Source organism: Ostrea edulis, chromosome 6, assembly GCF_947568905.1.
Source record: "Ostrea edulis chromosome 6, xbOstEdul1.1, whole genome shotgun sequence".
NCBI lineage: Eukaryota > Metazoa > Mollusca > Bivalvia > Ostreida > Ostreidae > Ostrea > Ostrea edulis.
In genome coordinates, this window is record NC_079169.1 from 11,219,102 (window position 1) to 11,243,286 (window position 24,185).

The 24,185-nt window shown below is 35.6% G+C and overlaps 1 protein-coding gene across 6 annotated transcripts in view; it reads left to right on the plus strand.

Moving 5' to 3' along the window:
- Window positions 1–24,185, plus strand: part of LOC125645909 (regulating synaptic membrane exocytosis protein 2-like) — a 51,080-nt gene that overhangs the window by 16,686 nt on the left and 10,209 nt on the right. For 3 of the 6 annotated variants that reach the window (XM_048871911.2, XM_048871907.2, XM_048871909.2), the window contains exons 4-15: window positions 2,589–3,223; window positions 7,218–7,981; window positions 11,489–11,685; window positions 13,193–13,298; window positions 17,386–17,493; window positions 21,059–21,182; window positions 21,711–21,802; window positions 21,926–22,032; window positions 22,505–22,635; window positions 22,830–22,995; window positions 23,304–23,411; window positions 23,875–24,001. In XM_048871911.2, coding sequence (XP_048727868.2) covers window positions 2,589–3,223; window positions 7,218–7,981; window positions 11,489–11,685; window positions 13,193–13,298; window positions 17,386–17,493; window positions 21,059–21,182; window positions 21,711–21,802; window positions 21,926–22,032; window positions 22,505–22,635; window positions 22,830–22,995; window positions 23,304–23,411; window positions 23,875–24,001 — 2,665 coding nt within the window. Of the gene's footprint in view, window positions 1–2,588; window positions 3,224–5,098; window positions 5,182–7,217; window positions 7,982–8,684; window positions 8,774–11,488; window positions 11,686–13,192; window positions 13,299–17,385; window positions 17,494–21,058; window positions 21,183–21,710; window positions 21,803–21,925; window positions 22,033–22,504; window positions 22,636–22,829; window positions 22,996–23,303; window positions 23,412–23,874; window positions 24,002–24,185 lie in introns of those variants that run through there. The other 3 variants (XM_048871908.2, XM_048871912.2, XM_048871910.2) reach the window with 3 other exon arrangements.

Here is a 24,185-nt window from a genome sequence, read left to right on the forward strand (position 1 = left end):
AATATGATTATCACAATTACCCCCACCCCCTTCTCGAATTGGTCATGCACTTTTTGACATGATTATTCCCAACTGAAAGAGATAAAGCACCTTTTAACAATACTTAGATGATTAAGTGTTGAATTATAATATCCTTGCTTCACAGTAACCGGTGCTAGACTTTACCTGTTGTGGGCATCTTCATCATTATTTCATCCATTAAATGCATGGAGTGTTTTGTTCTCATTTGCATTTTATAAAATTTCCTCTATAGTCTTAGATATGATTAACATGGCATGTTTAGTTGCTAACATGAAACAGCTTCCTTCAGGACAAATGGAGACTTCCCAGTTGGTTTTTGTGTTAGGAATGCATTGATTGATTGAATATTGTTTAACGTCCCTCTCAAGAATATATCACTCATATGGAGACGTCACCATTACCTGTGAATGGCTGCAAAATTTAGGCCTATGCTCGGCGCTTATGGCCTTTGAGCAGGGAGGGATCTTTATTGTGCCACACCTGCTGTAACACGGGGCCTCTGTTTTTGTGATCTCATCCGAAAGACTGCCCCATTTAGTCGCCTCTTACAACAAGCAAGGGGTACTGAGGACCTATTTTAACCCGGATCCCCACGGAAGAAATGCATTGAAAATTTGCCATTATGTAATACTACTACACAAGCAAAATTAGAGAATGTTTGTCATTTTCTTGTTGAAAACAAATCAAACTTTATTTAACTGGAGATTTAAGAGCTGTATGCATGTCCTTAACATGAGACTTTTATTGTTGGTTCACTCAGTATGGAAGCTATACAGTTATATGTATAGTAGATGGGGAATTTTTCATGAAACTTTCTTGAGATAGGCATTGTCAATTCATACACAGAAATTTTTGTAAGGAGTTGAAAGTGTTCCAGTAATTAACAAAACAACAGAAAATGGATTGAAGAGGATTAATGCTTTCTCCTTAATTTTATTATTTTTGCATTAATTTATAAGATAAAGTTCTCGTTAATCAAAACTTGAAATAGTATGAAACCAATGCTGAATGGTTTTCCTTTTATCATCTCAGTGATTCCCAGAGTTCTTACTTACAAAGAGACAGACTTAAAAGACAAAATACAGATTAATTGTATATTCAAGAGAATTTTTCACTCATTTGGAGACATCAACGTTGCCAGTGAAGGGCTGCAAAATTTAGGCTTATGCTCGGCACTTACAGCCTTTGAGCAGGGAGGGATCTTTATAGTGCCACATCTGCTGTGACATGACATGGGGTCTTGTTTTTTTTTTTGGGGGGGGGGGGGGGGGGGAGGGGGAGTGTCTCATCCAAAGGACCTCCCCATTTAGTCGCATTTAACGACAAGCAAAGGACATATAGAATTGACTCCTATATTCTCATCCAACAGACAGGGTATATATAGAATTGACTCCTATATTCTCATCCAACAGACAGGGTATATATAGAATTGACTCCTCTATTCTCATCCAACAGACAGGGTATATATAGAATTGACTCCTATATTTTCATCCAACAGACAGGGTATATATAGAATTGACTCCTATATTCTCATCCAACAGACAGGGTATATATAGAATTGACTCCTTAATTCTCATCCAACAGATAGAATAGGGACAAGATGGGATATTTAAGAACTAATTTATAAAGCAATGATAATGATATTGAGGGTTGCAATAACAGATAAGAAAAGACTGAGACAATAAAAATGACTCTTCTAGTTGAAAGGTACATACGACAACTGGATTCATAGAGCTGTGTTGATTCGATGTAGAATGTAAGAATTCCGAATCACATTGAAAGTTTGTATGTGAGTGGAAATATGAATCACTCAGGGAATAGTGGGAGGGGAAGTCAGTAATTGAAAATTTATTGGTTGTTCCTTCATAAAATATTCAAATATTGACTGTCACAGGAAAGCCAGCACTTATCACACCCACACCAATTGCTAGGCACTGAGCAGAGATATGCAGAATGGATGACAAGAAGTCAAAAGTACCAAATGGCAATATAAATTGTTCAAGGAATAGTGTTATGTCAGGCTTGGTGACATTTCATGGCTTCTCACTGGGTTTGTGTAACCTGTCCACCTTCCGAGATGTTGATCGGGGGAATTTGTTCTGTCCACTTAATAAGTTTCCTAGAAGTTGATTATATTCTTAGATTATTTCAAAAGAAATATATTTGTTACCAAGTAATGTTGAAGAAGTTTTTGTGCTGTGCATTGTTTTAAAATGATGCTTACCTTTTTATCAGCCTGACTGTATTGATACATAAGTATATAAGTTATGTCATCAATTGCCCGCAGAATTAACTGAGACTTGTCAGGTATGTATGTGTCGTCTCTTCCTTCCAGTTCAAGGGATCAGTCACATTCTGTGGATAAGTGATGCATAACGGTCAGAGACATTTGATTGCCCTTGATTAAATTGGCTGAGAACGGCTATACATAAGTAATTGCATCAATGTAAATTGGTTATGTGCTTTTGCATTTTTCTACTGTTTTATTCTATATACAAGATAAAAGTATTGTAAGAATTGCAGCAATTTGGTCTCACAAACTCAAGTGTTTTATTCTCTCTTCACAGACTGTGTGGGCCTGCAACCTTTGTCGCAAGAAGCAAGATCTGCTAGCAAAAACAGGGGCGTGGTATCATGGTGGAATGGCCAAACCTGTGCAGCTTGGTCTAGATACACAGTCTGGCAGCGAGACTGCCTCCATTAAGGCAGATATCAGTCCTCCTAATGAAAAACGACCAAAAATTTATGAAAAGAAACTGGACGGAATCCCATCTGGGTCTGATAAGGAGAATATTATAAATTCAGGATCTAGAGGATCACATGCCCACCCAAAGGAAGGCATTAGGAGGCAGTCGTCATTGGATACAGGAAGTGCACAACATGGCCGTGGTAGACTTAATGAACAGTATGGTTTAGCTCCAGAAGATGGTGATAAATTACGTGAACATGGACAAGTGACAGAGCGTGGACGAAATCGTGATCGTTCACCTGCTTCAAGAAGACATTATAGTGAAACTAGGGCATCAGAGACAGACAGAAGATTTGCTCAAGAATTCCGGCATGGTGATAGACTTGGAAGGGGGGAGGGGCAGTCTCGCTCTAGGGACCCATCCAGGGAAAGGGGAGGACCACGGGATGACATGAAGAGGGGGCGTGATACTCACTCAGATAAACGAGTTCGAGATGGACCCAGAGATCTCAGGTGGTAATCTACAAAGAACTTGGTTCACTGATAGCTTAATTTGGCCCAAATTCTTACCGTGATTTCAATACATGAATTAAAAAAAGGCGTGAAATATTCAAAACTAATTATAAGAAGTAGAGATAATATGGAGCACTTTTATCTAGAATATTTAAGTACCTCACTTCATGAAGGTTTTCCTTTATACTTTCAGAAAAAAAATCTATAGGTATATATATTGGCTTTAAGAATCTTTGAGAAGTTGATCCAATTAAAGTTAAATGTGAAGTATGTGGCATCTTAATAAATAGGATATATTTTGATTCTCTTCTTCAAACAGAGTATATTAGATATAAAAAGTTGTGTAATTTGAAAGTTTTGTAGTGTTTGCATGCTGCCACGGTTAAGTTGTCAAAAATATGCTGTTAAATTACACTTTCTGCAGCAAGTTTTGAAAATCTGAGTGTAATGACACATACAATTTAATTGTGACATCATACTAATACAAATAGGCATACATGTATATCGTCAGAAGCATGCAAGTTCATGGTGTTGATGTTCTTGGTTTCAGAGTGTAGTGGGAGTAGATTTAGAAGTATTGGTAAACATTGGACTAAAATAGGGCATTTGAGCCCTCAACTCTTTAAGTACTACTTTTACAATGCATGATGCCATATAACATGTGAATTTCCCACCATTTTGTTTTCAAATGGTCTTTCTTCACTGTTTTTTGAATGCTGTATGAGTTAATGTTCACTTTCAAATTAAGATATGATAATGTGTGCATTACAAATACACGAAACCAGTTATATATTAAGTAACATTTATATTACAAAAACATGAATCCAGTTTTCTATCTTAAAAATTACATGAAAAGTTTTATTTTTTGGACAAGATTTCAGGAAAACGATTTTAAAAGTGACAACTTGTGACATCATATTGTAGAATATGCATATAATGAAGAAGCCTATGACAAATTTATGCTTATTGCGAAGTGAGAGGAAAATGAAAAATATATGGAGTATAACAGAGCCTGATTATAATGAACTGTATTTTGCTGGCCCAGAGATTCGTCATAACCATGTTGTACAGTATTCCAAATTGGGAATTATTTTGCATGATTATTACTTTTGTCTGAATTGGAAATATTGATGAAGAAAAAAATGATGTAAGGTGTACTGATCTATGTGTTGGTGTGATTGCAGGACAGAATAGTGGAAGAGAAACATCTCTAAGAAAAAAAATTTTTTTTTCAATAAAACAATGTTTACATCAAATTACTAGCATGAGGAAAAGAAAATGTTAGATACAATGCCAGTTTCTTCTCTGACTGGCAGCTGAGTCACACCAACATCCATATATATACATACATGATACAATGAAAATAAGTCATCAACAGAACTGATAGTTATAGACTTAGTGGCAGATCAAGTAGACGAAGGCAAATAAAAATAGCACGATCAATATAATGCTGTACTTAATAATGACCATGTCTTATGATTTCCCAAGATGCAATTTATAGTCTCCATAGTTTCTTTACCAAAATGTAGTCAATCCTTTACATTGATTATAGTCTTGAAAAACATCACGATCATTTCATTACAGTTTTATCTGATATGGAAGTACACTTAGGGGAGAAAGGGAGGGGGGGGGGGGGGGGGTGTGTGTGTGTTATGGTAATGGATGTAATTTATCTTTTTAAATTTAAGCCATAAAATGTTTTTGGGACAACCTGTTGTAATGACAAACAAATCTGTTGACAAATAAACCTGTTGACAGATAGAGACACACACCCTTCAGGTTTAATTAAGTAATTCTACTCCTACAGGTAAATTTTAAGCATCCCCGCACCCCTTATCTTTATATATACCTCAGACTCTGGTATCCACTTGCTATTCTTTAAGGAGATTGTTATTACTGGATTTTGGTCAGAAGGATTTGTTGACAATCGTGTCTTACGTACAGTGTACCATTCTTTCGTACGTATATTTTTTTTTAACAAAGCTTAACATGTTTTCAAGTCAAAGTTTGCCTTCAGTGCTGTTATACATGGATTTTGAATAATTATTTTGTCTATTCACAAAGTTGACATTTTTTCCCACACATAATAGATAGATACATTACACTAGCTATTAATTGCTAAAATTTATCACCTATTTTCCCAGAATTATTTCATTGGTTTTATCAATTTACTGTTTACAATACTTTTAAATTCAAATTCATTTTTGAAAAATGTTTTTCAAAAAATTAGGTGTCTAGTAGGCTTATGACAGATGATGAAGTTATTAAAATTCATACTAGTATAATGTTCACAACTACAGCACATTCATGAGGAAATGCTATCGTTACAATTTGTAAAGGTACCAAAGGCAAAAACAATGGAAATGCAAATATATATCATTGAATTGATACTCCGGTATATCAATATCTCATATCAGTAGTTGAATAAAGTTTAAAACCTTACATTATATCAGTGAGTAGTTGAATACTGTAAAACTTCTCATTATATCAGTAGTTGAATACTGTAAAACTTCTCATTATATCAATAGTTGAATACTGTAAAACTTCACATTATATCAGTAGTTGAATACTGTAAAACTTCTCATTATATCAGTAGTTGAATACTGTAAAACTTCTCATTATATCAATAGTTGAATACTGTAAAACTTCACATTATATCAGTAGTTGAATACTGTAAAACTTCACATTATATCAGTAGTTGAATACTGTAAAACATCACATTATATCAGTAGTTGAATACTGTAAAACTTCTCATCAATATCAATGTCATCTTCTCTGTCACTTAAAGCAGGCTGCGTATGAATTTGAGAAAAGTCTGTAAATAGGCAACACTTGTAGCAGGAAGGGGAAAATGCAACAGACTGACAGCGGGCCCCCTGAATCTCTAGTCAGGTTCTTTACTAACTGAAGGAACTGGCCACCTGTCGTCAAACTTGGCTGGCCACACCACGCTGTTACAATACATATCATACTTTATAAGATGAAAATAATGGATTCCTTTCGATGGCGTGAATTAGTTGTTTTTTTTAAATAGATGTATTCATTTCTTCCATTTGAATTTAGAATTATAAAAGCAATAAAAGAATACCTGCAGGGCATGACATATCACGGCTGACAGGCTTTGTAGTCAGTGTTGCTACTGATACAGGTACTGATACTCAAATTGTGATAAAATTTAAAAGTCACCTGAGACACCTGAGTGATGGATTGAAAATTAGTTCAAACAATAAAAGCATAGAAAGAGCTGATAGAATAACCTTTAAGAGCTGCACATTATGTGTACAGAGTGTAATAAGATTGATTTTTAGGGTTAAAGCCACTGTTTCGCCTTACACCTTCTTCCCGCTAATCAATACGCTGCTTTTCTCTTTCCTACTTGAAAAATGCAACAACAAAAAATGAATGCAGAACTGAATCTTCTGCAATTAGAATGAACATTTTCACGAAATTCAATCTATAGTCAATATTTTCTGCCCCCTCTAAGTAAATATGGAGGATTTTATTTTATAGCTACAAAACTTTATTTTACATGTAATTAAGATTTTGCTGCTATCTGTTTAGAGCAATTAAGTTAACCATTTCAATAGAAATGAATTTCATCGCACAAAAATTGTCATTTAATACAATTATCAAAAATCAAGTCATCTACTAAGACTTTGGATGTTAGCGTCTATTATTGGCTTATATCCATGCTATTAATGTAATGACACTTCCTTTTAGAGTCCAACCCCTTTATCAACAGTGAACTTGATAATTATGTTTAGAGGAGGTGCAAAAAAAGGGGTTTACATGTAAGAACAGAATGATGGTAAAAAGGATGAAAGAAAGGTTGACTGTAGGCATGAATGGCCACTGGAGGGGGAGGGGGGGGGGTATTTTGTAAAAGTGCAAGATTTCTGTGTTAGTTGATTAAAAATGATATAGGTAATTTTACATTGGTGGAAAAGCAAAGTTTTTCAGTTTATATTTTATTTATTCATTTATCATTTTGTAGAGATGAAAGACACCGTGACTCTCATCGAAGTGAGCATGACATGGTCTATATAAAACGTAGCAAAGACCCTGATCATTACAGACAATCTCCGGTGGAAGGCATGAAAGGCCATGACTATGCAGACAAAGAGACAATTCGTGGCTCACGAGAGCGTGTGGACATGTTGGATGGTGATAAAAGACGCATGAGAGACCCCTCCCTCTCAAAAGTCAACAATATGCAACCCTCACTGGGAAAACTGGACCGGAGCGGAAGTGGTCGGTTAGCCCGACCTGAGCGGACACCTAGCAGTAGCTCTAGTCGCAGGTCTCCAACGACGTCCGAGAGGGAGAAAGGGAAGGAGGGACTAGAGCTATATCATGGAGAGTCCCCCTCCCCGCGTTCACCAAGTGTGTCCTCACGTCACAAAATTCGAAATGCATCCCCTACACTGAAGGATGAGAGTGGGCGTTCTAATGATGGATCGTATAGTTACTCAAACAGTGTCTCCTCCCACTTAGACCCCAGTACTGCTGGAAAGAACTTAAACAAAAACAATAACAACAATAATCGGAAGAAAATGGAGAACCTGCGGGCGGATTCACTCAGTTCTGACCCCTCAGACTGTGCCCGACCACCCCCACCCAAACCCCACAAGCACCGCAAGGGCAACAAAAAACAGAGACAGCATTCACTAAGTAGTTCAGATGATGAGATTAGATCCACACCAGAGAATTCCAGTTACGAAGGAGAGGAGGAGAGTGAGAGCATCGTTAGTGAAAAAGGTAGGTTCGTTTCTGGCAAAACAAATACATTTCAGCATTCTTTGCAAACACGGTATGTTGTTTATAACAGGAAGGATTAAATTTCAGAAGGTAATGGTATAGACAAGGTGCATTGTAAATTATGGATAATTGAAATAAGTAAATCTGTACATTATGCAATAGTTTATACTGGAGTGATTTTTGAAACATTCTCATGAATGAAATGTATGTTTGCCATCCATATACAACTTCAGTGTCAATATTCGAAAGTTCGATTAAATTGCTACCTCACTCAATATTAAGAAATAATGGGATTTCCCTGCTCTATTTCTTTTTAATTTCCTTCTGTTGATAAAAAAAATGATGAAGTTTTGCAGATGAGTTTTTGGATTCATGTCCTAAAAAGTCACATTTGACATACTATCACATTCATTTAAGATCAACTTCATGATATACGACAATATTTATTTTTGTAAAGTATCTGGTATTATAAGAAACAAAGTGCAGGATTAGCACCATCAGGCCTATTTATAACTTCTCTAAAGTGCAAGTTAATTTCCAGGCTGTTAGAATTCTCAGTGTATGAAAACTTTGCTGAAATATTTCAAGTACATGCATTCCAACAGACTGAATTGCTTTTACTGATAATAAAGAGAGAACTTGTAGAAATATGAATTGTGAATTCTCACTAATATTTGGCCCTTGTGTATACTCATGGCATTAGCAAATGTATGCCTTGGGGAGTTAGAGATGGGAGAGGAAAGATGGAGAAAGGATGAGATTTTAGCAGCTAAGATTAAAAAGTTTCTGTCGGTGAGTTTGCATGCTGTCCGTGTGTCTGTGCATAGACTGGTTGGGGTAGCACACTAGTGCCTCTGTTGCCATGCATTATCATATATATCTAGCTTTGAACCTGTATAAATGCTCCTTGCTGCAGAATTAAAGCTTCTCACAATCAGAGCTTAAGATATCTGCATAAAGGGGTTGTATGTACACTTAATGATTTCTGTATATATTCCACAAAAATTCATCATATTTCCTCATTTTGGGGCGAAAATGGATCAGGGCTACAGGGTCCTCAGTAGTACCTGCACAATGTTAAGGATGACCAGTATATGGTTTGTTGGGTTTGAAGGTTTATTGAGAAAGTATCCACTCTCGGAGACGTGCTGGTGAGTTCGTCAGCTTAATTACATGTACAGTACGTATGTTATTTGTATAAACTCAGTTGCATAGTAATTAAAAATACTATAATATTTGTTTTTATATTTATTCACTGTGAGTAATGACAGGATAATGGTGTATTGTCTAGACAGTAAGGATGGATGCTAGTAAACACTGGAGCACTTGTCTCTCGGGGTCAATGTACTTTGACGGTAGATTTTCCTGAAGAAATAATTAACATTATAGGTAGTTTGCTAGGATTGCAGTTTAATTGCATTTTAATGACAGTAAATGTTCAATCAAAGAGTTCTGATTGTATATGGTAATCAACATTGGACTTTTCAAAGTCGTGCAGGACGCTAATACATTTATATCATAAACATGTGTGGAAGTTGTCATTTCTATCATCAGGCTAGAACTTGTAAGTTTATCATTTTCACCCAATTAACTGCACATGCCCTTAAAGAAAATCTAGCTAACTTTACATTTTCCAATCTCATAAGGGTCCCTTAAAATGTATTCGTTTTTATACATTTGATTCGATTTTTCCAATGCTAATAACACTTCTTTTTATACCAGGAACATCTTCTGTATTTGAAAATGTGTTAAACATTATTTTAATTAAAACAGCGCTTATCGTAGGAAATTGCTGTACATATAATAAGAAATATCACACAACAATAAACAGCAGGGAGAACCAGACACTGTAGGAGTAGGCTGCAAATTGTAGGAGTAGGCTGCAAATTGTAGGAGTGGGCTGCAAATTGTAGGAGTAGGCTGCAAATCGTAGGAGTAGGCTGCAAATCGTAGGAGTAGGCTGCAAATTGCAGGAGTAGGCTGCAAATTGTAGGGGTTGCACAGTAAAACGGCATGTAATTAAGTCATCGGACCAAAGACAATACACAGTGTGCAGTGTATTGTAGAGGAATTTATAACAATATTTGAACAGCTATTGAATTATTAATGGAGATCCACTAGAACATTATTGATTTGCACATTAAATAGCTGAGACATCTTTGAAGCATGTATACCATTGGGTTTTGTTTTTGCTCACTCATAATGCATGATGTTACAAAGATGCAGTCATTAGATACTGGTTCCTCGGAGACAGCGTCCACTCAAAATGTCCCAGTTAAAATGAACTTGGAAAACACTGGAATTACACTGTGCTGTTCTAAGGACTTCTGTTTATACTTACCTCTTAAATACTGAATATAGAATAATGGTCTTTAGCAATGGAAGTACATTTGTACTGATTTATGTCTAAAAACAGCAGAGCTGTTTGTGCCGTTTTCTAAATCTGCAAGCAACTGTCTGAGCTTTTCCACATCATAAAATTGAAATATGAAATTACTTTTGCTTCTCTGTACAAAAGAGGGTATTTGATATAATAATGAGATGACGATTTTTTCCCTAACTGTGTTTAAACATTCACAGAACAGATACCATCCTCTACAAAGGTTGAGTAGATATGTTAAATGTAAATTTGATGAAAGTTTTCTGTCATACGCTTTAATCTCCAAGATAACAATTGAAAAGAACAGCATCAGTTGTATATAATACAGAGCGATGAATGCAAGATTTACACCTCTGTTGTTTACATTTTCATCAACAAATTACTGTCATTTCCAAAAGAGCATAAAAGGGAAAATGTTTTAGCAAAAGATGTAAACTATATGCTATTTCATATGCAAGTGTTCTACTTCCGTCAGAGAAATTAATGTATTGTCCAGATTAAGCGCAGGTATGCCCTGAGATCTTTCTCGTGGTAGGTTGTGTAGTGTGCAGCCAATCATGTATGTATTCACTTTGAACATTATTTTATTTCATTCTTCTCATTAAAAAAGAGGATGATGAAGACCGGAATCTGCGAAATGAGCTGTCTGATATATGTAATATTCCTTATTTAGTCCTCCATTTTCCTCTGACGTACAGATTTGGCCAATTCTGTATTCTTATGATCATCCATCATCTTCAGCTGTCATTGCAGGCCTGACATTACTGAACATTGTGTAAATAGACTGGAATAAGATCTGGGATATCGGAAGGGTTTGAGTTGCCTCTTCTGGTGGGCTCTTCCGGACATTGCAGCCTAAAATAAAGCCCAGTGAACTATCAGGGGTCTAAGCATTCCTTAAAGTCCCCAAAACATGAATTTTTTTGTCAAACATTAATTTTCCTGTCAAATTTTATGGGGAATATGATGAATTTTGTGATGGTGTTGGAACTTTACATATGACTGTGTTCGCTTTGTTGTTTCTTTTATTACATCTTCATTTTAATGGGCATTAGTGATTTTTTGGGTGCTTTTCTTGCCGTTTTTTTTTCCACTATTTTTAGAGCTTGCCATTTTTATGTTTCCAGGGGGAAATGAAAGCAGTTTAAGGCAAACTAATTCCACTGGTAGGCCTGACACCTATCATGGCTGTCAAAAATGTTGCCATGGCAATGTTTGCTGCAAGATGGCTGCTTATGAGACCGAGACACAGGTTTTGAAAGACTCTGGAATAGATACAGGGCACTCCAGTAGTAGCCAAACATTAAACGAAGACAGTTCCAAGGTACTAAAATTCCAGTGCCTCCTTCTGTATTGTGGGGCATCTCTCTTACATAGGCATGCAATTTCAACATTTTATCAAACATAACTTGTTGTCGTATGAATTTGGAAATTGTCACTAATACAATGTATCAAAAAATTACGAAAAAGTGACTGAAAGAGACTTTCAAAACTCTGTTTACAGAGCGCTCTTAATACAGTTCCATGTATTTGTTTTTGAACGGAAATTTGTGTAACAAACAGACAATTCAGAAGACACAGGAAATTTGAAATGTCAAGTTGTTTGCTAGTTGTTGCCAGGTCTGACATTATGACCTATTAACTTTAGAAAAGACGTTTTGAATTTCTTCAATCCAATAGTGCATTCCACACCAATTCCACTGATTTCATTGTCTTGTTAGCTGTTATAGTCTGTCCTAAGCGAAGACAAGAAGTTATGTTTCTATCGTCCCCCCGTTTTTGGATTTGTGGTGTCTGTATATGTATCTGTTACTAGAACATTTTTCTTGACAACAATATTTCACCATTGTTTTTACGAATTTCAATGTACATTAATATTTATCCTCTTTTCTTCTCACAAAGAACTAGGCCTTGTGCACCGTAGTTTTTTTTCTTGTGATATTTAGAGTTACTTATAAGTGTATGATGCACTGAAGACGAGAGATTTAGATCTAAAAAGTCCCAGACTGTGACTTGCAAGACATTAATTGTATAAGGTACAGACCTTGTAGGACTTGATCAGACAGTGAAATCTATTACTTTTTACCCCCTAGGCCCAGCATGCTCTGGGGAATACTCAACATTTCCTTTTTTTATCCGATGGAACTTCATAAAGGAGCATGACTTTCTGTGTGTGTAAAAATTAAAGGTGCTGATTAGCTTTTGTCTAAAGTTGTCAAAGAAATGGAAACGGAAAAGTGTTCCAAGATATATACAACAGTAACATGTCATGTAAACGTGGCATTTGATATATTTCATGTAAACTACCAAACGATATTGAAGACTTGAAACTGCTTTCAGGGGTCCCTTGATGTTGTATGGCTTTAGCTGGTATTCCGTTTCAGTGTTGTGTAATCTGTTGTCTGATTAGGCATGCAACATTTTCAGCTGCTTTTGGTGTTGTATTTGATTTGATTTTTGCCATTATGATGTCTGACTTATTTATCATATTTTGATATCTGTAAGTATATGACAAATGTTGGTGGTATTCTATGACAATTGTTACAATAAAAAATGTAGGATAAAAAATTTTACAACCTTTTTTTCTTTTAAGCCAAAAATTTCTTTAAATTTACAATTGTTATAGATTTTATAAATCGACTTTTAATATTGTAATTTTTTTGTTATGAAATGTGATAGATTATGTTAAGAATGTGGCAATTTGAAGACTTTTAGTCTTTATCTGGGCCATAGTCCAGTACTGCTTTCTTAACCTTTGAAATGAGTAGGACTTCAAATTTTTGTCTACGAGATTCCTTATAACCATATTTGACCTCTTGCTGGGATTTTAGCATCCTGTGACTTGGAAATTGTCATCAGATGGGTCCCTATATGTGGGTCACATGATTCTTAAAAAAACCATCGATGGAGCAAGACAGGATGACTGTGCGATTCTAGGTAAGTATTATATATAGCAAACATATTTAAATTAGCTTTGATATAACTGGTTTGGCTCTAAGTGGACATTGGCCTTAAAATCGTTGGGAATAAAGCTTCAGGGAGTATGGAGGGTTTGTGAGTAGGGCTACGTGAGCCAAACCAGAACCTGTTCACTTATTCACAAACTTCATCAGCTCATGTGGACCAAGTGTCTTCAATGTGAAGGACAAAACTGTAACCTTGGATTCAAACCTCAGACCTTTAGTTGACAGTCTTAGGTCCTACTAGGCCACTGAATCGTAATTTAGTTTTGCTTTGCCCAAGGACAAAAATAAGATGTTGCAATTCATACCAGTGCATCATAAACATCTTGATTTGTCCATTTCCATGGTGACCTTTTATAGTGGCAGACACATACGAAAGGATTTCAAGTTATGGCAATCAATCCTTATTTTACATCCTAACTGTTTCTTATATATATATATAGAGAGAGAGAGAGAGAGAGAGAGAAGAGAGAGAGATTCACTATTATATGGATACCCATTTCTGCCCCTGCCTGAGGTTGAACTCATGACCTGCGGAACTAAATCTCCTAGCAGTGTATCAACCAGCACACTAGACCGCTTGACCCTCTAGGCAAGCATATATATCTTTCTATATTAAAGAGCCATGCCACTACAAGAGTTGTTTGGAAATTATTGAGACACTTTATTTTCCGTTCTAATCAACGTTTTTGGATAAAAATTGAAAGATATGTTAAACTTACGCTAACAGTTACTGTAAATAAAATCAAAATTAATATAAGATACAATTTTTATTTTTTAGATCACTGGATAACAACTGGTGCAAAAATGTATATAAAATGTATATCAAAAGTGGGTAGCACGAATAATGTCCCCACTTAAACCAAGCATTCTTTGAAAAAAAAATAATAGTGAGCAAAAAACGAATAACGTTATAAAATGGTTTTACAAAGCCTGTTAATTGTACCGGGTCAGTTGACATATACAAGTTTGTATTAGGAGCATGACTTATGTAATGATGCAGTTAACTAGAAATTTGGCATATTTGTTTGAGGTGTTCTTGATTAATAGGTGAATTTTCATGAATGGATGTTAAGAAACTTCTCAACAATTTCCAAATAGTCCTTGAATTAGATTTTTTTTTTTTTTTTTAATACAATTTTTACATAACATATTGAATGTATGAGGTTTATATGTAATGTGACATAGAGGATGTTAATTAAGGACTTGACAGAGAAGAGATGATGCTTGTATAACCTTTTCTATGCTAACAAGACACGTATAATTTTGTACTTCAAATAAGAACAATGTAGGTGTTGATGAAGAGGGGGGCACACTTCGTGTTGACTTTCGCTGCATTGATTGATTAAAATGCCATTCACTTAATTACAAGGCAACCTTGATGTTGTTCTGTGATTAATCAGAGCTGGTACATACATCAAGGGAAACCTGTAGCTATATTCACGTAATGAGAGAAATAAAATGGATGGCAGGCAAACATATAGACAATGTAGACATAAGAAAGTTTCAATATTTCTTGGTAAAACATGCAAAATTGTGTCTTTGAAGAATGAAGATAAAATGAATGTTTTTTGTGGTTATTTTTGTTTTTCAGCTTGATTATCGGAGTTGAAAGCTAAATGTGTGGGCTTTCCTATCATCAAAGTGTATCAGTCGTCTTATCTGACATCTGAAAAATAGAAGATTCAATTTCGTTCAAATGAAGGGCTGTGGCCACTTCCAATGGGGATAATTTGGGAAGAACGAAAATAGAGTGGGTAGTTAAAAATACCATTGAATCAGGAAGTAAAACTTGCATGAAAGCTTCGTTACATAATGAAGGTATAAGATAGTTCAAATCATGACCCAAGATAGGCTTAAATAGGAATATATAGAAAATGAAGCTACACCTTTTCAAATTGGTATGCAAGCATCCTCAATAACACCCATAGTCTATAGACAATCCACAATTCTGGAAAATCTGCAATAACACCCATAGTGTTGACAATCTTCAATAACATCCATAGTCTGGACAATTCACAATAACACCCATACTTTAACAATCTCCAGTAACACCCATAGTGTTAAAAATCTCCAATAACACCCATAGTCTAGACAATCTGCAATAACACCCATAGTCTAGACAATCTGCAATAACACCCATAGTGTTAAAAATCTCCAATAACACCCATAGTGTTAAAAATCTCCAATAACACCCATAGTGTTAACAACACCCATACTTTAACAATCTCCAGTAACACCCATCGTGTTAACAATCTCCAATAACACCCATAGTCTAGACAATCTCCAATAACACCCATCGTGTTAACAATCTCCAATAACACCCATAGTGTTAACAATCTCCAATAACACCCATAGTGTTAACAATCTCCAATAACACCCATAGTGTTAACAATCTCCAATAACACCTATCGTGTTAACAATCTCCAATAACACCCATCGTGTTAACAATCTCCAGTAACACCCATAATCTAGACAATCTGCAATAACACCCATAGTCTAGACAATCTGCAATAACACCCATAGTGTTAACAATCTCCAATAACACCCATCGTGTTAACAATCTCCAATAACACCCATAGTCTAGACAATCTGCAATAACACCCATAGTGTTAACAATCTCCAATAACACCCATAGTGTTAACAATCTGCAATAACACCCATAGTGTTAACAATCTCCAATAACACCCATCGTGTTAACAATCTCCAATAACACCCATAGTGTTAACAATCTCCAATAACACCCATAGTCTAGACAATCTCCAATAACACCCATAGTGTTAACAATCTCCAATAACACCCATAGTGTTAACAATCTCCAATAACACCCATAGTGTTAACAATCTCCAGTAACACCCATAGTCTAGACAATCTCCAGTAACACCCATAGTGTTAACAATCTCCAATAACACCCATAGTCTAGACAATCTCCAATAACACCCATCGTGTTAACAATCTCCAATAACACCCATAGTCTAGACAATCTGCAATAACACCCATAGTGTTAACAATCTCAAATAACACCCATAGTCTAGACAATCTGCAATAACACCCATAGTGTTAACAATCTCCAATAACACCCATAGTGTTAACAATCTCCAGTAACACCCATAGTGTTAACAATCTCCAATAACACCCATAGTCTAGACAATCTGCAATAACACCCATAGTGTTAACAATCTCCAGTAACACCCATAGTCTAGACAATCTGCAATAACACCCATAGTGTTAACAATCTCCAGTAACACCCATAGTCTAGACAATCTCCAATAACACCCATCGTGTTAACAATCTCCAGTAACACCCATAGTCTAGACAATCTGCAATAACACCCATCGTGTTAACAATCTCCAATAACACCCATAGTGTTAACAATCTCCAATAACACCCATAGTGTTAACAATCTCCAATAACACCCATAGTGTTAACAATCTCCAATAACACCCATAGTCTAGACAATCTGCAATAACACCCATAGTGTTAACAATCTCCAATAACACCCATAGTCTAGACAATCTGCAATAACACCCATAGTGTTAACAATCTCCAGTAACACCCATAGTCTAGACAATCTGCAATAACACCCATAGTCTAGACAATCTCCAATAACACCCATCATGTTAACAATCTCCAATAACACCCATAGTGTTAACAATCTCCAATAACACCCATAGTGTTAACAGTCTCCAATAACACCCATACTTTAACAATCTCCAGTAACACCCATCGTTTAACAATCTCAAATAATTGTTCTAAGTATGGATGAGGCTATCGATGTTGGGTTCTGAGTTTTATTTGGGAATAGACAATTAGGAACTACAAGGTCTGGAATATAATGCTGTGTTGATTCAAACTGTATGTAAAATCTCTCTCGAGAGACCACTGTTTAAAGGGTTTATCATAATGTATGTTCAGGAAAAAACAACAGCTGCTCAGGTGAACAATTTGGCCCATGAGCCTCATGTTTGAAATATGAGAAACCATCAGATGCAAGCCAGTTCATTTGATGAGCATTAAATCAATATCAGGCCTTATCACAGACTGTTTTATTTCATCTGTAGGTCTGAGTATTGTGGGAGGTAGAGAGACACCCTTAGGACAGCATGGTGCATACATCACAAAAGTAAAAAAGGGCAGTATAGCTGACACTGTGGGCCATCTACGACCAGGTACCGTGCAACTTCAATGTCTGAATCGTTTAATTATGACCAGACACCGTGCAACCTCAATGTCTGAATCTTTTAATTACGACCAGACACCGTGCAACCTCAATGTCAGAATCGTTTAATTACGACCAGGTGCCATGCAACCTCAATGTCTGAATCGTTTAATTACGACGGGTACTGTCCAACCCTCTGTGTCAATGTTACATTTCTTTAATTGCAACCAAGTGCAGTTGAACGAACCCGTGGATGTGGGCTTTTTGGAAATTATTGAGACACGTACTCACAGATAAATTCCGTTATCGTCTGTACTACCGATAACTCATAATTAAAACACGAGAATTATGAAATTGTTATTGTCTAGGAACATATTAGCATGTATGATGACATGAAGGCTCAGAAATAAAAATGAAAGTGCGTAAATCAATGAACATGCAAAAGATGCATTGTGCAAAACATTTATACGTGTTCCTAACCCGAATAATTATGTAAATTATGAAGAAAATCCATTGATAAGAGTTATATTTAAGTAGGAAATATTGATAAAACATCACCTTCCCATGATATGCTGTCTCTAAATACCCCCAAATGACTATATTCTTTATTCCAGAACCTGTTAATTTAAACTGTTCCCGACTAAGTGGTATGGGATATATCCTACTCTTTATACATTATTCATTCCGTTTCTGCCTTGAGGGGATAGTTATATTTCTTCTTCAAGATAGTGGCTGCTTTTCTACTACAAAGGAATATATGAGCTCAGACTACTTTTGCTTCATCAGAAATGTCCTACGGTTTTTTGTTTTTCGTTTTGTTTATGCATAATCATAATTGGCTGGACAATTAAAGCATTTTGCATATTACCAAATACAGGTATGAAGTTGTAGTAAACCTAGGTCAACTGGTGCAGACACAATTGAACTTTTAACAAGATTTACCAGAAACAGTCACATGAAACATATTAGGTTTCTGCTGTTGGTGATGCTTTGAATGCGATAGCTGTGTCTCTGGAAGTTCATTGATTTTTCCTCCCATGTTGTATGGAGAATGGTATCTAGGCCAGTTTAATCTGGGGTTTCTGTGACAAGTTGTACAAATTGTGTGGAGAGGTCAGGTATCTGTGACAAGTTGTACAAATTGTGTGGAGAGGTCAGGTTTCTGTGACTTGTACCATAGTTTGGCGTGCTTTCTTTTGTTAAAAGTGTGGGTTATCTGTACATAACCCACACTTTTCTTCAAACCCCGCCCACATTCTCGAGAAAAAAAAACCCAACAACATCACTGTCCACTGTATGAAGTTCCTCCAGATCAAAATTGCACATATCAAACACGGATAACTGACTCAGACTAAGTTCTCCAAATACATTATAGATATTCGCACTGAATCTCACTTAAACCTTGATACAAGATAATATCCTCCATGGTTTCGTCCCAAAGACTTTTTATTTCCATATTCTCCTCAAGTCAAGAAACACGTGTACGTAGAAATATGGGTATCATTTGTAAAGAGTTTTATAAAAGACCCAGTCATGTGATAAGAACGCGTTTGAGAGATAAACTTGTTTATCGGACAGAGTGAATCAGACTTGTGTTTCTTTTATGGTTTCACATCTTACAAATAATTTTTTTTTCTCTCTTATGTTTCACCATTTTTTTTTTTAATCTGTTATATATACATGTAAATGTTTTTCCAGCCAATTTAGTCAAAATATGTATTTAGAATGAAGGATATCAAATAGGATTTTCAAAAGAGTAACCACCATCATCAGTTGAATATATTGCTAAAATTTTTAAACAGAAAAATGCACGAATATGGGTTCTTAAAATTTTATTTGAATTTTTAAATTTCAATTCTTTAATTTAGCCAATGCCGGTACTAAAAGTCGGAGAATGCATAAATGTTAAATAAAAATATCAAAACCAACAGTCCAAACATTTATATGCACTTTAAAAACGGCCTTAATTTTAAAAACAATTAATGAACATGCATTTTTCGGTGATAGAAAGTCATTATGATAGAAATATATGGTGTACAAAGTGTAATGTAAAGGCATAACAATTGTCATCATATTGTAAACAGGCGACCGCGCTTCCGAAAGCTATAATAAAATATAATGAATAATAGTAAACTATGGAACAAGTCACTTACCCCATATGATATTGTTGATTATGTGCAGATACCTGATGGGCATGGTCATAATGACCACACCCATCGGGTATCTGCACATAACCAACAATATCATATGGAGTAACTACTACAAGTTGTACAAATTGTGTGGAGAGGTCAGGTATCTGTGACAAGTTGTACAAATTGTGTGGAGAGGTCAGGTTTCTGTGACAAGTTGTACAAATTTTGTGGAGACATCAGGTTAATTTCTGTGACAAGTTGTACAAATTGTGTGGAGAGGTCAGGTTTCTGTGATAAGTTGTACAAATTGTGTGGAGAGGTCAGGTTTCTGTGACAAGTTGTACAAATTGTGTGGAGAGTTCAGCTAGGTTTCTGTGACAATTAAGTTGTACAAATTGTGTGGAGAGGTCAGGTTTCTGTGACAAGTTGTACAAATTGTGTGGAGAGGTCAGGTTTCTGTGACAAGTTGTACAAATTGTGTGGAGAGATCAGGTTAATTTCTGTGACAATTAAGTTGTACAAATTGTGTGGAGAGGTCAGGTTTCTGTGACAAGTTCTACAAATTGTGTGGAGAGTGGTATCTAGGTCAAGGTTTCTGAGACAAGTTCCACTACTTCTGATGTAGAATTGTGTTTTGGAATGCTTGTTCTCAGTAGGGAGTTTGGTTCATTGTCACTGAGTAACTGAGAGCAAATTCATTATCCTCAAGTTCAAAAACAAAGGAAGATAACTCTTTTTGAATTTTTTTCTTGCTGTTTAGTGAGAGTGTGAATGCTGTATCTGTATCATGTTTTGTCCGTCTGCCCTGTCCGTCTGTAACAACTAGATGTTGTTATGGTATATCTCCAATATCATTTTAGCTTTTACAATGAAACTTCACATACTTTATTAGAATGTCTCTAAATAATAATTTAGAAATAGAAATGTCTCTAAATAATAATTTAGAAATAGAAATGTCTCTAAATAGTTTAGAAATAATCTCTGTAATTGTTTTATGTCCAAAGGTCAAGGTCATTTTAAGCAAGAGACATCTGAAATCATTTCACTGAATTTGCTTGAATTTGTCTTCTGTTTTAATTACTGTGAAAATTTCCTGTTTTGGTTTTTGCTTTCTAGGGCAGGCCATATCCACAAATTTAAAGTCCTCACACTTGTGACAAGAAATTGCTACAGTAAAGAATAACAGTAAAGAATAACATGTTTACAACTATGATATCAAGTTCCCACAAACATGTTTCTCTTTCTCAAACCGTGAAAGTTTGACCTAAAAAAATAAGTGCAGACTCGATCCACAGTAAATACAAAATATTTCCACTGAAGAACTCCATTTTGAAGGTCAGGCCAGCTCAGTTTCTCAGAGAAACAAGACAGACTTTGCAATTAATGAACTGACTTATAAGCATAGATATGTTGAATGGTAATAGCATTATGTTTATTGCTCAGGTGATGAGGTCTTGGAATTCAATGGCAGGTGTTTACAGCGAGCCACTTTTGAGGAGGTTCGAGACATCATCATGGAATCTAAGCAGGAACCTCAGGTGGAACTAATTGTCCACCGTAATGTTGGGTAAGAATGCAGAAGCGTATATAAATACACAGTCAAGTTTCGTAATGTTGGGAAAGAATGCAGAAACGTATTTAAATACCCGGTAGTTTCGTAATGTTGGATAAGAATGCAGAAACATATTTAAAATACCTGGTATTTTCGTAATGTTGGGTAAGAATGCAGAAACGTATTTAAATACCCGGTATTTTCGTAATGTTGGGTAAGAATGCAGAAACGTATTTAAATACCCGGTATTTTTGTAATGTTGGGTAAGAATTCAGAAACGTATTTGAATACATGGTAGTTTCGTACTTCATTTCTTATGTCATGAATTTTATGAAATTTACATTTACATATTATTAAACATTTTATCCTCAAGATCATAATCGATGAAAAATTGTAACAATTGGTGGGCAACCTGATTATATAACATGATTTTCATTTGTTGTAAATGTCTGTGATATGACATTGATGGAAACAAAATTTTGCTAACAGGAAATTCAGTAACATGCTGATTGGTTATTTTGTGTCTTGTTTCTATGGTTATAGTTCTGGTGAAGTTCCACCAGGATTACAACAAACTGACCATAATACTCGCAGAAGTCCACTGAACCAAGACCAAAGAGGGAAGAGGGTCAGAGGTCAGTATGATTTTTTTTTTTACTACATTCCATCTTAATTTTGAACATAACTTTGGAGATATTTTTTTTTATTTATCATGCAATATCCATAAGAATAGACATGTTTCATTTCTCTGCCTTTAGATTATACCAATGGCCACACAAGGAGACCAAATCTGACTGAAACGACTCCTCTGTCTTCTAGCTCTAGGTCAAAGGCCCACGCTTCCAAATCTATGGGCAAAATTCAGGTAAAATTTGAATTGTTGGACATGATTTAGGTAAAATTAATTCAGTGCATGTATTTATTATATCATTAATTTCCAGGAATCTCTTCATGTTAGTCTGTCTCCATATGAGTGAAAAATTCTCGAGAGGGACGTTAAACAATATATGTCAATCAATCAATCATTTTTGTCTGATTTAGACAGATATCATATCAGATTCTGGATATATGAAGTAAAATTTAAGATTTCTGTATGGTTTAGATCCTAAGCGACAACTTTTTAATGGATATTGAATTAATTATTGATAATGAATAGAAATTCTTTAACATTCTTTAATTTTAAATGGCTTAGAGGATCTAGAAAATTCCCAATGTGCCTGCTATGATATTTTACATTATTTTATGAAAATCACCCAGAAGTAACTTCTAATTTTGATTTGATCACTGTTTACGACAACTCGTCCACATTTGAACTCTGGGATTATGATGACTTGTAGGTGAAGTTGTGGTATAATGTGAAGGGACAGGAACTGATAGTGACCCTCATTACTGCGACAAACTTGCCTACTACTACTAAAGGCCAGTTCAGACATCCCTACTGCAAGGTCTATATGTTGCCTGATAGGAGGTGTGTATTACCCCGATACGGACATTAATGAAACTGTTTTAAACTTTGGAATATTCAGATCGTTTTTCTTTTTAAGTTTTGTTAATGAGGAAGAGCTAATATTGGTCTTCAGTGGTGCCAGTGTGATTGTATCTGTCATACTCTGTATTCCATTGATATGGTGTGTTAAGGTTACGATTTCCAATTTCTTTCAGTGAAAAGAGTAGGAGGCGGACGAAGACAATTATGAATAGCAATGAGCCCACCTGGAACCAGACCTTCATGTACGACAACATCACGATTGCTGACCTTCGTAATTCATTGCTGGAAATAACCGTTTGGGACTATGATCGCATGGGGCCAAGTGAATTTCTTGGAGAGGTCAGTACAGCATGTTTGGATTAGAGTTCAGCAATGTTAGAATAAGAATGTGTTTACTGTGGAATACGTTTTTGGCGAGAGTCTAATTTTAGCTTCTTTTTTTTCGATGTAATAGCTATTGATTAATTCGCATCCTCCAGAAACAGGATCAAGTTTACTTTGACAAAGAATGACAACCCTCACACAATTTTAAGACTTGGGAACATGCTATTTTTTCCCCTCAAACTACCAAAATTTTACTTCCCAGAAATAAATGGTATTACAGAATATTTGTTACAAGTTGTCTATTGTGAGAAATCTGTTGACAGGTCCTACTTGATCTACACAATTCTAACCTGGAGGACGATCCCTTCTGGTTCTCTCTGGCCCAACACGATGAGAACAGTATTCCTCTTCCTCAGTCCTCACCCAGAACTGTAAGTAGTGTCGTCACCATACGAGCTCATGTTAGCGTTATGGGACCTATGTTCAACTTAACATTGAAATTAGAATTGTAATATATAGTTCTGCTGTAAATGAATGATTGAAATACAATGTAATTGAGGAATTAAAGTAATTTGTTTTCATTTTTTACAATATAAAGTTGGGGCGCAGTTTACGGATTATAAACTGCAATAGCGTAAACTGTTCCAACTTACTATACACTGTATGAAATGAGTAAAAATTACTTTCATTCCTTATACAGCAACAAAACGGAAACTGAACAGCCAAATGAAGTGAGACGTCATTTCTAGGACGTCATATAGTGGGACTAAATGACAACTTTGTTTATACGAGATAAAGAATGTTCAGATAAAGTCAAATCAACCAATGAAATTGTGTGTTACAAGTAAATTATTATGTCTTAAAATATTCCATTGACAAATCTTTGATTTGCAGAAAACCCACCAGGAAGCATATTATGGAAGGAAAGATCACCTCTCTCCTCCTATCGGTTCTCGTGGTCATAGCGACAGTGACATGTCCGAGTTTGATATGGACGAAAGGTTCATGGGAAATGTCCCAGGTAATCTGATTAATTTTGTGAAGAAGGCAATAAAGAATTAGATGACAGATTTATTCGCAACTCTTTTATACACAAGATTGTTTGTGAAACACTGATGCCCTGGATTATAACAAAGTGGAACCAGGTCAAAGGTCAATATTAAGGTCACCAGATCAAAGATTTTGGTGCCTATGGAAAAGTCTTG